This window comes from Schistocerca piceifrons, chromosome 5 (assembly GCF_021461385.2).
Source record: "Schistocerca piceifrons isolate TAMUIC-IGC-003096 chromosome 5, iqSchPice1.1, whole genome shotgun sequence".
Lineage (NCBI taxonomy): Eukaryota > Metazoa > Arthropoda > Insecta > Orthoptera > Acrididae > Schistocerca > Schistocerca piceifrons.
The window spans coordinates 409,946,966-409,963,502 of NC_060142.1; the positions used below are offsets into that span (position 1 = coordinate 409,946,966).

Sequence of the window (16,537 nt, forward strand, 5' to 3'; positions counted from 1 at the left end):
GAAGGAAGGAAGATTAGGAATCGATGTCGCGTGGAAGATCATCAATGATGGAGCACAAGCCTGGACAGGAACAGAGGGGAAAATCGGTGACAAGGAGTTACTCGACTTACGAAACCCAAAAGAAACCTAAATCTGTGCAAGCGGACGGGCCTTTGAACCACCATCCTTCCGAATACGAGTTCCATGTCTTACCATTGCGGACCTAAGTACAAAATACTACAAAAAGTCATTCGAGATCAATACGAGGGAACTATCACATTTCCTAAATCAAAGTAGAGGAAACTATGAAGCCAAGAAGATTGAAATACAAATTAGAACTTCATTACTACTCTAACGGGAAAAAATCGCAACACCAAAGAAACAATTTGTGTAGAGTAATGAAATTTCGGGAATACAATTATCTAGGTAAAATATTTAAGTAGTCAACTTTGCAACATCATAGGTAAATGTAAGCACAAGATAAGCCGTTGCAAATGTGAAATGCTGGTACATTAACAACCGGTGTAACCGCCAGAATATTGAATGCAAGCACGCAGACTTGCATCCATTGTGTTGTACAGATGCCAAATGTCAGTTTTTGGGATGGAGCACCATATCTGTTGCACTTGGTTGGTCAATAATAGAGCGATTAATGCTGGTTGTGCCTCGCGGGATTAGCCGAGAGGTCTAGGGGGCTCGAGCCATAGACGGTGCGGCTGGTCCCGTCGGAGGTTCGAGTCCTCCCTCGGGCATGGGTGTGTGTGTTTTCCCTTAGGATACTTTAGGTTAAATAGCATGTAAGCGTAGGGACTGATGACCTTAGCAGTTAAGTCCCATAAGATTTCACACACATTTGAACATTTTAATGCTGGTTGTGGATGATTCTGGAGTTGTCATCCGATGACATCCCATATGTGCTTGCTTGGAGACAGATCTAGTGATCGAATAGGCCAATGCAACATACCAATAGTCAGTGTGGCATATTGGATTACAACAGCCGTATGTTGGTGAGCGCTATCCAGTTGTAAAACACCCACTTAAATGCTGTTCATGAATGGCAGCACAACAGTTCGAATCACCAGACTGCCGTACAAATTTGCGGTCAGGGTACATGGAATAGCCGCGAGAGTGCTCCTGCTCTCAAGTGAAATCGCATTCAAGGCCATAGCTCGAGGTGTAGGTCCAATGCATTTAGCACTGGCCTAATCGTAACTGACACACAGCCATCATTGGCACCGAGGCAGAGTCAGCTTTCATCAGAAAACCCAACAGATCTAAACACTGCCCTCCAACGAGCTCTCGGAAATAGCTGTGGTTCAAAAAATGGTTCAAATGCCTCTGAGCACTATGGGACTTAACTTCTGAGGTCACCAGTCCCCTATAACCTAGAACTACTTAAACCGTAGCGGTCGCGCGGTTCCAGACAGTAGCGCCAACCGCTCGGCCACTCTGGCCGGCAATAGTTGTGGTTTGGGGGTCAGTGGAATGCGCGCTTCAAAGACGTCTGGCTCGGAGCTGTCTTTGAAGTAACCGATACGTCACTGTGGTGCCAACTGCATCTCGAGTAGCTACTGCAGATGCAGTGCGATGCGCCAGAGCCATACGCCGAACACGATGGTCTTCCCTCTCGGTAGTGCCACGTGGACGTTCGGGTACCAGTCTTCTTGCGACCGTATATTCTAGTGACGATCTCTGGCAGCAATCATGTACTGTGGCTACATTCCTGCCAAGTTGTTCTGCAGTATCGCAAAAGGACCATCCAGCTTCTAGTAGACTCAGTGAGGTATTGATAATGGCGTCACTGTTCGCCTTGCAGACATCTGCTCATAACGTCCAATCTCAACGGTCAGTCACGACCGTTAGAGCGGGTATTTAAAACAAACGTGATTTTCATCCACATAGTCGCGCTACTAGCGCCACTCTTATGCGAGTGGCCCGGAATCTGAATACACATCATCTTTCAGATGTATAAACTTGCCTACCAACTTTCGTTTATGTAACACAGCCCCTTGGAGACGCGATTTTTTCCCGTCAGTGTATTTCCTGGACGTTCGACTATCTTAATATAAAATAGGCTAAAGCCTATCGTAGGCCCAATGAATGGAAAATAATAGATGATTTTCTGAAAGTATATGAACCTCTAGATGTGATTTACGTGATAAGAGAACAAGTACAAAATAAATAAATAAATAAATAAAGTTCTACTGACGCAATACCTTCACTGCTTCAATCCCGAAAACGCTCAACAGAAACGAAAAAGATAAGCAGACGTGTATCCGACACAGAGTTATTTAACGCGCGAGCTAGTTGGAAAAATAAAAATGCTCGGCCACCACGCAGCGACCGAATGTGGGGCGGTGGAGGGTCGCGGCGGCGGCAGAGCGGTGTACGTCACAACGGACGTCACGACCTGCGTCACAGAGTCTCGCAGCATCCGCAGGGGGGACGGTGGCTGCGGGCAGACTACTGCCGGGCTCAAAAAACTGACTACTGCGCACTAGTTCAGCACTCATCAGACGGGGCTACATGACTCACAAAATGCCGCAGCTTGCGTGCCGCCAGGAAGACGTAAGGACATTGCGTCAGCTGATCAAATCACACGGGCAGCTTACCTGTTCCTGACATTTTAACTGCCGCGCTTCTTGTATGTACGTCCATATTTCAACTGACACTGTCTACAATACGGTCTTCACTCTACGCTGAAACAGACGTTTGGTAATATTTGAGGCACACAGTGTGAAGTACAGTTTTTCGAAACTTCCGAGGAGTAAAATTTTTACCAAAATGACCTGTAGTTCGTGGACTTCAAATTGCTTCCAAGTCACGACTCAGGGTCACGGTTAGTAACTATTTACGCAGTTCTGCATAATCATGGAACGAAATTCCTAGCGAAGATATTGAAGTGCTTGACATTAAGTAAATTTTACTATTCCGTCATTTGTCTCACAATAGCTGTAATGATGTCACATTACACGTCATGATATCACTTACATTGTTTTTCTTCCCTTTCTTGTACCGTAAAGCGTAGTTGTGTGAGATGTAGTTAATTGGTGCTGATGTGTTAGTACGTACGTGCCATTCGTGGGTAACTAAACAAATCACACGGAAAAAAACGATTAGTCACACCGAGGCTGCATCACTTTAATTCAGTGGAACACTTCCTCTTGGCTTTACGATGGCGATTGCGAGGAAGAGAGACTACTAGTTTCTTGAGGTGTGCAGGTGTGCCGTAGCTAGCTAAAGCCAATGACTAAATTTCTCTGCTGGATACACAGTAGGTACCGTAGTAGTTATTGGTGGTGGTAAACAATGTTTATTTCTTGTTCTTGAGGTATGAATGATTCTATGATTACAAGATTGTTATTCTGATTCATATGTTGTTTTGTTATCCCACATAACCCTCTGCCAGGCACTTTATTGTGAATAGCAGAGTAATAATGTAGATAACACCAATCACTACTTAGTCTGGGGCTCTAATAAACGTTATTAGTACAGGGTTATTACAAATGATTGAAGCGATTTCACAGCTCTACAATAACTTTATTATTTGAGATATTTTCACAGTGCTTTGCACACACATACAAAAACTCAAAAAGTTTTTTTTAGGCATTCACAAATGTTCGATATGTGCCCATTTAGTGATTCGGCAGACATCAAGCCGATAATCAAGTTCCTCCCACACTCGGCGCAGCATGTTCCCATCAATGAGTTCGAAAGCATTGTTGATGCGAGCTCGCAGTTCTGGCACGTTTCTTGGTAGAAGAGGTTTAAACACTGAATCTTTCACATCACTATGCGTGAAACTTACCCGCACTCGTTCAACCGTTTCTTCGCTCACTGCAGGCCCACCCGTTGATTTCCCCTTACAGAGGCATCCAGAAGCTTTAAACAGCGCATGCCATCGCCGAATGGAGTTAGCAGTTGGTGGATCTTTGTTGAACTTCGTCCTGAAGTGTCGTTGCACTGTTATGACTGACTGATGTGAGTGCATTTCAAGCACGACATACGCTTTCTCGGCTCCTGTCACCATTTTGTCTCACTGCGCTCTCGAGCGCTCTGGCGGCAGAAATCTGAAGTGCGGCTTCAGCCGAACAAAACTTTATGAGTTTTTCTACGTATCTGTAGTGTGTCATGACCATATGTCAATGAATGGAGCTACAGTGAATTTATTAAATCGCTTCAATCATTTGTAATAGTCCTGTACAGTTGGGTACCATATTCGGATTCTTTGGTTTAAGGGATAAAGTTGTTATCCGTTGCATTTTCTTTCTGAAGATGCCTCATCAGACGTAGATCTTACACGGGTCAGTTAATCAAATACGCAATTTAAAAAATTTAAGAGTCCTTAAAGAACCTTATGAAATCAGAGAAAGTAATTGTTACGCATGACGATATTGCAGAAAAGATGCATATCGTTTAGTGACTTCCCAGAATCAACAGTATACTGTTGTTCGGCTCGCCTTCCCAGGTAGAGTTTACAGGTAACAGGAATCTTTTATTTGGCTGACCTTCCCAGGATACATTATTTTACGCACAGTAGTAATCTTCTTTTGGCTCCCTTTCCCCGCATCATACAGTCTCTTGATTAATAAACTACTTTTACTATTCGACAAGGCCTGTAATTTATCCTCATTTTCACAGAGGACAACATGTATTTACCTTTGAACGCCTTTCAGATAAGCTGAGCACTTTGTTGAGGAGGCACACGTAGTACAAGTTTCGTGAAAAAAAGTAATGAAACTGATTTTTTATCTACCAAGTTTTTTTTTTCAGACAAAATTGTCTCATTCAAAGTAGTTTCCTTTGGCAGCTACACACTGGCGGAATCGTTGTTCCCAGTCTTGATAGCAGCGCTGAAAGCCTTCAACAGATAAGGCCGTTAACTCGTTAGACACATTTTTTAATGTTCTCCAGAGTCCCAAAATGAAATCTTTTAAAACATTTTTCAATTTCAGGACAAGAAAAAATTCACAAGGACTCAGGTCAGGTGAGTACGGGGACTATGGAAGAACAGGAATGCTCTTTGAGGTCAAAAATTTCGTTATAGAAATGGCCGTCTGACACAGTGCGTTCTTCAGCATCCACTCGTCTGCAATGTCCGGTCTCAATAGATTCATCCTTTTCCTGAGTCTTTTAAAGAAATCTTTGTAAAACACTTGGTTGACAGTCTGTCCAGGAAGAACAAATTCTTCATACACGATACCCTTACTATCAAATAAGCAAATCAGCATTGTCTTCATCTTTCGTTTGGTCTTTCGAGCTTTTTACGGTCGAGGAGATGTCTCAGTGTGCCACGCCTCACTTTGCCGTTTTGTCTCAGGATCTTACTCAAAAATATGTGGTCACACAAATGAACCATTCGTGTTCATTGCCAATCCTCTCAAACAGATAAACGCACACGTTTCTTCGACTGTCCTTCTGCTCAGTTGTGATGTTTTGCAGCGTCATTTTGGCACGAACTTTCGCATGCCCAAATCTTCTGTCAAAAATTGATATCCAGTGAAAGTGTTTAACACGTCACCCATAATCCTTATTGTTAAACGTCGGTCTGATCTGGCAATAGTACGCACACGTTCGACTTTTTTGTCGGTTTTTGAAGTAGGTCTCCGAGCGGGGTTAATCTTCAACGTATTTTCTGCCTTCCAAAAATGATTTGTGCCCGAGAAAAGCTTGTACTCTTTATGAGAAATGTCCCCTACAGGACAGTTTCAACTTTTCAAAGGTCACGCTTGCGGATTACCGAAGTGTAATACAAACTTGATGTCATAACGCTGCTCTAAATCCCGCTGTTCCACTTTTGTAACACATAGTAAAACCAAACTTCACTGATGGTGCTCTCAAAAATCGAGTAATAGATACACGGAGCTGAAATTCAGACTGAGCATCTGGACACCAGTCTGCATAAGAAGTCACAGAGCAGCACAGTGTTGCCAGATCGCTTACAGTGTTTTCAGTTTCATTACTTTTCCTGCACGCCTCGTACGTATGCAGAAATGAATAAAAAATAGGAAAAGACAAATGAAGGAGTGCAGCAAAACATCTGAACTTACCAACATCGTCCTGGAACCTGTGGCTGGTGTACGTGAGGCAGGCGGTGATGTTTGTGCGGCGATCGGCCAGCCTCAGCGACTCTGGGCCTGTCACCGAGGCCACCAGCGAGACGGTAGGCCTCGCCAGGAACACCCGAGCGCGGCCCTCCATGTACGAGCCGACCACCACGTCTGCAACACCACACGCCTTCAGCCTCAGCAGCCAGACCCAATTTGCCAAGGTCGTTGTGGCGGAAACGTACTTGCTTCACAGAACGCCTATGGGCTAACACACCGCAAACACAATCGCTGCACTGTTGTCAACAAAAACTGCACGAATAATGTAAGTGATGACACCTTTTACGAACAACGCTGGATATCTTATGTGTGCCCTCTACATGTAACCATCTCTATGTTTGTCTCAGTAATTTGACCACTGCAGGCTACCTCAGGGCAGTGTTCTCGCCCCTATAATACACTCCTGGAAATGGAAAAAAGAACACATTGACACCGGTGTGTCAGACCCACCATACTTGCTCCGGACACTGCGAGAGGGCTGTACAAGCAATGATCACACGCACGGCACAGCGGACACACCAGGAACCGCGGCGTTGGCCGTCGAATGGCGCTAGCTGCGCAGCATTTGTGCACCGCCGCCGTCAGTGTCAGCCAGTTTGCCGTGGCATACGGAGCTCCATCGCAATCTTTAACACTGGTAGCATGCCGCGACAGCGTTGACGTGAACCGTATGTGCAGTTGACGGACTTTGAGCAAGGGCGTATAGTGGGCATGCGGGAGGCCGGGTGGACGTACCGCCGAATTGCTCAACACGTGGGGCGTGAGGTCTCCACAGTACATCGATGTTGTCGCCAGTGGTCGGCGGAAGGTGCACGTGCCCGTCGACCTGGGACCGGACCGCAGCGACGCACGGATGCACGCCAAGACCGTAGGATCCTACGCAGTGCCGTAGGGGACCGCACCGCCATTTCCCAGCAAATTAGGGACACTGTTGCTCCTGGGGTATCGGCGAGGACCATTCGCAACCGTCTCCATGAAGCTGGGCTACGGTCCCGCACACCGTTAGGCCATCTTCCGCTCACGCCCCAACATCGTGCAGCCCGCCTCCAGTGGTGTCGCGACAGGCGTGAATGGAGGGACGAATGGAGACGTGTCGTCTTCAGCGATGAGAGTCGCTTCTGCCTTGGTGCCAATGATGGTCGTATGCGTGTTTGGCGCCGTGCAGGTGAGCGCCACAATCAGACTGCATACGACCGAGGCACACAGGGCCAACACCCGGCATCATGGTGTGGGGAGCGATCTCCTACACTGGCCGTACACCACTGGTGATCGTCGAGGGGACACTGAATAGTGCACGGTACATCCAAACCGTCATCGAACCCATCGTTCTACCATTCCTAGACCGGCAAGGGAACTTGCTGTTCCAACAGGACAATGCACGTCCGCATGTATCCCGTGCCACCCAACGTGCTCTAGAAGGTGTAAGTCAACTACCCTGGCCAGCAAGATCTCCGGATCTGTCCCCCATTGAGCATGTTTGGGACTGGATGAAGCGTCGTCTCACGCGGTCTGCACGTCCAGCACGAACGCTGGTCCAACTGAGGCGCCAGGTGGAAATGGCATGGCAAGCCGTTCCACAGGACTACATCCAGCATCTCTACGATCGTCTCCATGGGAGAATAGCAGCCTGCATTGCTGCGAAAGGTGGATATACACTGTACTAGTGCCGACATTGTGCATGCTCTGTTGCCTGTGTCTATGTGCCTGTGGTTCTGTCAGTGTGATCATGTGATGTATCTGACCCCAGGAATGTGTCAATAAAGTTTCCCCTTCCTGGGACAATGAATTCACGGTGTTCTTATTTCAATTTCCAGGAGTGTATTTAACATACGAGGGTCACTCCAAAAGAAATGCATACTATTTTTGTAAAAATACAGTTTTCATCGTGCATGTGTTTTACAGTTTTACAGTGTGTAGATACAACCTTCCCGCTTGTTTTCAAACTCAGTTCAACCTGTTCCCGTGAGTGGCGCAGTCACAGCATGCCTTCAAGATGGCTGCTACACTTGACGTTCGTCAGAAGCAATGTGCTGTCATAGATTTCCTGTGCTGTGAAAACGAGACAGTGGGAAACATCCACAAGAGGTTGAAAAAGGTGTATGGAGGTGCTGCTGTCGATCGCAGTACAGTTAGTCGGTGGGCAAGCAGGTTACGTGATGAAAGCGGGCACGGCAATATTGAGGATTGTCCTCGCAGCGGCAGGCCTCGTACTGCACACACTCCAGACAACGTGCAAAGAGTTAACGAACTGGTGACTGCTGACAGACGTATCACAGTGAACTAATTGTCACGCCGCGTTGGGATAGAGGAAGGAAGTGTTTGCAGAATACTGAAAGTATTGACGTTAAAAAAGGTATGTGCCAGGTGGGTTCCCAGGATGTTGACAGTGGCTCACAAAGAAACAAGAAAAACGGTATGCAGCGAACTTTTGGAACAGTACGAGAATGGTTGAGATGAATTTCTTGGAAGAATTGTGACAGGTGATGAAACATGACTCCATCATTTTTCACCAGAGACGAAGAGGCAATCAATGGAGTGGCATCATGCAAATTCACCCAAGGAAAAAGAATTCAAAACTACACCTTCTGCTGGAAAAGTTATGGTTACAGTGTTTTTCGATTCCGAAGGACTCTTGCTTGTGGACATCATGCCAAGTGGAACCACCATAAATTCTGATGAATATGTGACGACACTGAAGACACTTCAAGCTCGACTGAGTCATATTCGACCACATCGGCAAAAGCAGGATGTTTTGCTGTTGCATGACAATGCACAGCCACATGTCAGTCAAAAAACCATGGAAGCGATCACAAAACTCGGATGGACAACACTGAAACACCCACCTTACAGTCCTGACCTGGCTCCATGTGACTATCATCTCTTTGGGAAACTGAAAGACTCTCTTCGTGGAACAAGGTTTGAAGATGATGACTCCCTTGTGCACGCTGCCAAACAGTGGCTCCAACAGGTTGGTCCAGAATTTTACCGTGCGGGTATACAGGCGCTGATTCCAAGATGGCGTAAGGCAGTTTAAAGGGATGGAAATCAAGTGGGGAAATGAAAATTGTTCCTAAAGGATGTATCTACACACTGTAAAACTTTCAAACATGTAGAATAAAAGATGGGTTTAAAAAAATAGTGTGCATTTCTTTTGGAGTGACCATCGTATATACAAATAACCAACCATTCCCGCTACACATCAAAAGTTTTCTGTATGAGGATGACCTCGCGTTGGTCACCCAGGGAAAGGATTTCCGTGGTGTTGAAAATTACCTGTCTGTAGCATTGGAAGAACTACGACTGTTCTACTAAAATCGGTGCTTTCCATTTGGAAAGGAGACAGGTCAACCAATAACTAAATATTTCACGGAAGGGCACTCAACTCGAACATTCCTTTTACCCAAAATACTTTGAGGTGACCTTAGACCACACCTTAACCTTTGAAACGCATTGCCGTAACACCAAAATGAAGGTATCCACAGGTAATATCACACGGAAATTAAGGGGACCTAAGTGCGGTGCACAACCAGCCGCTTCTGGATTGGCACTGTGCTGTTCTGCGGGTGAATATGCATCGCCTGTCTGGCATAATTCCTGCTGTGCTAGGTAGGTGTACACCACTCTGAATGAGACGTACCTAATAATTACTGGATGGTTTAGAACAGCTAAAGTGTAGCAGGTACACGTACTAGCAGCCATAGCTCAGCATGACATCAGGCGTGAAGCACCTATCCAAGCAGAAAGATGTAGAGCTTTGATCTCTGATACTCATCCACTGTGTGGTCTCTCGCCAACACCGTCACGTTTAAAGTCCAGAAAGAGTTTTATAAGAGTCCCTGACAACAACGACATTACAACCCAGGGGCTGCACAAGTGGAAAAGAGAACAGAGAATGCTCCTCTAAGCAAGAAGAACTGTCTCCTGGTGACAACGAGACTGGTGTACCTGGAAGTCCCCCAACTGGTCGCGAACCGTTGCTGGGCGGTGTACAGAAAATTTTGAGAGTGGGGATACGCTAGTGGACTGTCAACCTTTGAGTGAGGGGAGGAGCAGACAATGTATCACACGCGCAACTGCCGCCTGTGGCCGCCATCACGAATCGAAGAATATCTGATGTTGGCCCACTATAATTCCTTGAACTTAGCCCGTCTTTGAACGAAAATAGATTAATTTAATGTTTGTTTTTTCGTCTACCATTAAATGTATTTATACTTACAACTGTATGCTAGCTCTAATGCCTTGGACGTAGCTCACTTGCAAGAGAAAATGACTTCCGACTGTCATGTTTGTCTATATCCATGTTTAACTGTATTAATGTCTATTGTTCATGCATGCAAGTTTATAACTGTTAGGATTTTTGTTAGCTCCCTTGTAGCTGATGAAATTGACACAAAAAAACACTGTGCAGCTATACACAAGCCGGCCGCGGTGGTCTCGCGGTTCTAGGCGCGCAGTCCGGAACCGCGCGACTGCTACAGTCGCAGGTTCGAATCCTGCCTCGGGCATGGATGTGTGTGATGTCCTTAGGTTAGTTAGGTTTAAGTAGTTCTAAGTTCTAGGGGACTGATGACCACAGCTGTTAAGTCCCATAGTGCTCAGAGCCATTTGAACCATTAGCTATACACAAATCTACACTGTCCGTAAACAAATTTACACACAGAAGGGGAGCAGGAAATGAAATTAAACTGCAAGTGTCGAGAGGGTCCGTGATATTATTTCAGTGATTATGAAAATGAGTAAAATTTACAAAGAATTTGACAGCATGAGCCCACTGATTAGTATGAAGTTGCGCCTCCTTTGGACTGGATGCATGCGCTGTTTCGGTTGGGAAACGTGTCATAAATCCGTTGTATCCTCTTCTGTGGTAAGCTGGCACACAACTGGTGACACACGTGTTCTGTCGGGCATAGATCAGAGGACCTTGCTGGCCGCAGGAATCAACATCATGCAAGCAGTTCTTAGAGCCAAGTTCCTTGTATTGACCAACATTGCCTTGTTCAAAAATGGATCCACCATACCGTCGCAAACGTAGTACACTTATGACTTATTACTTAGGTAAAAATATATGTACACTACTGGCCATTAAAATTGCTACACCACGAAGGTGACGTGCTACAGGTGCGAAATTTAACCGACAGGAAGAAGATGCTGTGATACGCAAATGATTAGCTTTTCAGAGCATTAACACAAGGTTGGCGCCGGTGGCGACACCTAAAACGTTCTGACATGAGGAAAGTTTCCAACCGATTTCTCATACACAAACAGCAGTTGACCGGCGTTGCCTGGTGAAACGTTGTTGTGATGCCTCGTGTAAGGAGGAGAAATGCGTACCATCACGTTTCCGACTTTGATGAAGGTCGGATTGTAGCCTATCGCGATTGCGGTTTAACGTATCGCGACATTGCTGCTCGCATTGGTCGAGATCCAATGACTGTTAGCAGAATATGGAATCGGTGGGTTCAGCAGGGTAATACGGAACGCCGTGCTGGATCCCAAAGGCCTCGTATCACTAGCAGTCGAGATGACAGGCATCTTATCCGCATGCTGTAACGGATCGTGCAGCCACGTCTCGATCCCTGAGTCAACAGATGGGGATGTTTGCAAGACAACAACCATCTGCTCGAACAGTTCGACGACGTTTGCAGCAGCATGGACTATCAGCTCGGAGACCATGGCTGCGGTTACCCTTGACGCTGCATCACAGACAGGAGCGCTTGCGATGGTGTACTCAACGACGAACCTGGGTGCACGAATGGAAAAACATCATTTTTTCGGATGAACCCAGGTTCCGTTTACAGCATCATGATGGTAGCATCCGTGTTCAGCGACATCGCGGTGAATGCACATTGGAAGCGAGTATTTGTCATCGATATACTGGCCTACCACCCGGCGTGATGGTATGGGGTGCCATTGGTTACACGTCTCGACCACCTCTTGTTCGCATTGACGGCACTTTGAACAGTGGACGTTACATTTCAGATGTGTTACGACCCGTGGCTCTACCCTTCATTCGACCCCTGCGAAACCCTACATTTCAGCAGGATAATGCACGACCGCATGTTGGAGGTCCTGTACAGGCATGTCTGGATACAGAAAAAGTTCGACTGCTGCCTTGGTCAGCACATTCTCCAGAACTCTCACCAATTGAAAACGTCTGGTCAATAGTGGTCGAGCAACTGACTCGTCACAATACGCCAGTCACTACTCTCGATGAACTGTGGTATCGTGTTAAAGCTGCATTGGCAGCTGTACCTGTATACGCCATCCAAGCTCTGTTTGACTCAATGCCCAGGCGTATCAAGGCCGTTATTACGGCCAGAGGTGGTTGCTCTGGGTTCTGATTTCTCAGGATCTATGCACCCAAATGGCGTGAAAATGTAATCACATGTCAGTTCTAGTATAATATATTTGTCCAACGAATACCCGTTTATCATCTGCATTTCTCCTGGTGTAGGAATTTTAATGGCCAGCAGTGTATGTTAAGGCACTTAACCCTACTGACAGCAGTGGAAAACTAGTGCCATGTACACTTAACTTTCGAATACCTGAGGTAATTTCGACACAACTTAGTACAAATAAGGCGTGCATAAGCATAGGCAGCTAGTGTTGACGTCAACCTGTTATAGAATCATGAACATGATTCATGCTCACGCTTTAAGTCATTTTTGGAGAACAAAAATCTGCTCTATAAATATTACATAGTTCTGCAAACAGAAATCTTGCGAAACTTCATTGGGCCAAACAAATGGAAGTAGAAATTCCGTGCTATAGGGCGAATCAGGAAGAACGGCCCAGTGAAGTTTTGTGAGCTGCTCTCGGGTACGCAGACGTGTAAGGCGTTGCGTTGTCGTGGAGAAGCATTTTTGTGTCGACGAGCACGTTGAAGTCAATACCATTAGGGTGGCACAATACACTTCTGAACTGATGCTTGCATCATGAGGGAGGACATCAAACACAATAACCCCTTCAGAGTCCCGGAAGGCCGTCGTCATGACTTTTCCGGCTGAGGGTGTGGCTTCGAACTTGTTGCTTGGAGGAGAGGTGGTGTTGCGCCACTACAAGGGTTGCTAGTTCTTCGTTGCCCTTTATGGTCTTCTGTTTAGGCGGCGAGGAACCCTGCGGGTACACACCTCTGAGTACCCCAACTTGCAGACAAGTGTGTAAGCACAACCAACAGAGACGTCCAGTTGTGAAGCGAGCTGTTTGATTTTGATCCTTCGATTATCTCGAATGAGAGTGTCGGCACGTTCCAACATGGAAGGAGTCACAGCTGAGTGTGGCCGCCCGGCACGCGGAGAAATCGGATAAGTTGCCGCGACCTTGCTGGGATGATGGCAGACGCCTCGCCCAACGAGTCACCGTGCTTTTGTTCTCTGCCAGGTCTCCGTAAACATTCTGCAAGCGCCTATGAATATCTGTGAAGCTCTCGTTTTCCGCCAAAAGAAACTCAGTGACATCTCTCTGCTTGGAACGCATCTCCGATACAGTCGCCATTTTGAAGGCTACATACAGCGCCGCCACCGGTCAGAACTTCATGAGACTGCAGGGGCTGAAGTGTTAATATTTCACTATGTCCCACAACAAATTCCGCATGTTTTCAGCCGAAACTGGCAGAGAAAATTTTTTTTGCATTGCTTACTGAGCGTCCCTCGTATGTCGAAGACCCCGTCCGCCATGGGGAAATTACTCTCTCTGTGAGCCATGGAGGCTCCGGCTGCAATCCATTTAGGAGAATCAGGGAATGTCCAACGTACCTTTTTCAGCCCGAAAAAGAGCTCTTCCGGCTGCACATGGACTGACAGAGACGATTACATTAATGAACCGATGAGCAATCACGAAAAGATATGTTACATGTCGTTGTTCTTTCGTTCCATATGCAAGTGGATCAGGTTCAGTGGATTGTGTAGTATGTACGTACACTGCCGTAAAAATATACAACATCCCCAGGGACTGTGTTCGTGGCACCAGGGTATAATATGTGCGTACTGAATGACTGCTGTGTTGTGACTTGCTTGTGACGGTCATCGGCGATGAGATGGCGCTCAGGAGGCATGCCTGTGCACCGTCTGTTTTGACTCTCCAGGCATTAACTGTGCAGAGTTTAGAGATGAATAGTGTTTACAATATTCATTGTAGGGTACAACCATGCCCCACTAACGAGTACGTACTGATGTTGCATAGCCTCAGAACGAGGTCACATTGTGGGCGTGGTAGAGGCTGCACGAACGTATCGGAGAACTGCTGTACATGTTGAGCACAGTGTATCGGTGGTGTGTCGGTACTTTCAACAATGGTCTTTAGAACATTTCCTTATTTGTAGGTTAGGTTCTGGACGTCGGCGTAGTACAGACGCACGTGAAGATCGATGCATTGTGCGGGCTGTGGCGGTCTACCAAACCCCATCCAGGAATTCAGTATAGGCGCATCCTGGAACTGCTGTCTAACCAAAGACCAGTGGGAACCGTCTGGTTCAGTAGGACTTGGAAAACGTATGAATGTGGCCAGGATACCGATGACACGACGGCACCGCCAAGCATGGCTAATCTGTTGTTGTGAAAGATTCCACTGGGAAGTGGAATAGCACCCTGTTGCCTTCAGTGATGAGAGTAGGTTCTGTCTGTATGTGTGACGCACCTACACGTATATGACGTAGATCTGGTGATCTGTCTATTCCAGAGTGCTTTCGCCCATGACATAGAGATCTCATATAAATCTACATCTATACTCTGCAAATCACCGTGAGGTGCATGGCAGAGGGTAAATCCCACTGTACCAGTTATCAGGGTTTCTTCCTGTTCCACTCACGTATGGAGCGCGAGAAGAATGATTATTTGAATGCCTCTATGCGTGCAGTAATTATGCTCCCGATACCTATGTGAGCGATACGTAGGGCGTTGTTGTATACCCTCATAGTAATCATTTGAAGCTGGTTCCTGAAACTTTGTTAAAAGAATTTCTCGGGGTAGTTTATACCTGTCTTCAAGAATCTGCCAGTTCAGTTCCTTCAGTATCTCTGTGACACTCTCCCACGAATTAAACAAACCTGTCACCATTAGTGCTGCCTTCTCTGTATACGTTCAGTACCTCCGGTTAGTCCTATCTGGTATGGGTCACACTCACTTGAGCAATATTCTAGGATGAGTCGCACAAGTGATTTGTAAGCAGTCTCTTTTTGTAGAGACTGGTAATCTACCAATAAACGGAAGTCTACCACCTGACTTACCCACGACTGAACCTATGTGATCATTCCATTTCATATCCCTACAAAGTGTTGCGTCCAGGTATTTGTATGAATTGGTTGACTCATTGATATTATTGGTAACCTAGGCGTCATGGCGTGGGGCCGTCAGTTACAGGTCACTGTCATATATAATGTAAAGTAACCCGCTACATCGCACAGACTGTTATACCCGTGCTACTGCCATTTGTTCGACAGGGAAGTTGTGTGCTTCTTCATGAGGACAATGCACGTCCATATACGACCGCTGCAAAACAGCGTGGTCTTCGTGAACCACAGCAACTGTCCTGGTCGGCAAGATCGCTAGATCTCTCGCCAACTGAACACGTATGGGACACGATGAAGCGGGAACTTACTCGTTCTCCAGGGCCTGCAAGAACCATTGCTGAATTGCGACAAAAGGTCCAGAATGCTTTGGAAAATTTACCGCAGGATGTCATTCAGTACCTTTAATATCGTTTGCATGCGATAATACACGCCTGCATTGCCGCCGGAGGAGGGTACAATGTGTAATTATACTACTGTTTGGGCACCGTTTCCTGTGACATGTTTGTTTCATTTGGTCTGAATTTGTTATCATATACTTCTCTGACACCTCACTTGCGAATAAAATGAGTTTGTCATTGAGAGCGTCGTGTTTTCCTGGCAGGGTAGCGATAGACGCAGGAATCAAGAACCACAAGAAAAATACACTCCTGGAAATTGAAATAAGAACACCGTGAATTCATTGTCCCAGGAAGGGGAAACTTTATTGACACATTCCTGGGGTCAGATACATCACATGATCACACTGACAGAACCACAGGCACATAGACACAGGCAACAGAGCATGCACAATGTCGGCACTAGTACAGTGTATATCCACCTTTCGCAGCAATGCAGGCTGCTATTCTCCCATGGAGACGATCGTAGAGATGCTGGATGTAGTCCTGTGGAACGGCTTGCCATGCCATTTCCACCTGGCGCCTCAGTTGGACCAGCGTTCGTGCTGGACGTGCAGACCGCGTGAGACGACGCTTCATCCAGTCCCAAACATGCTCAATGGGGGACAGATCCGGAGATCTTGCTGGCCAGGGTAGTTGACTTACACCTTCTAGAGCACGTTGGGTGGCACGGGATACATGCGGACGTGCATTGTCCTGTTGGATCAGCAAGTTCCCTTGCCGGTCTAGGAATGGTAGAACGATGGGTTCGATGACGGTTTGGATGTACC

At 46.5% G+C, this 16,537-nt stretch overlaps 1 protein-coding gene across 1 annotated transcript in view; it reads right to left on the bottom strand.

Annotated features, from left to right (window-relative positions):
- The window catches only part of LOC124799038 (integrin alpha-PS3-like), a 194,492-nt gene that overhangs the window by 9,835 nt on the left and 168,120 nt on the right, over positions 1-16,537 (bottom strand). Inside the window, exon 12 of the mRNA XM_047262575.1 lies at positions 6,030-6,200. Within this exon, the coding sequence (XP_047118531.1) occupies positions 6,030-6,200 (171 nt within the window). The remainder of the gene's footprint in view (positions 1-6,029; positions 6,201-16,537) is intronic.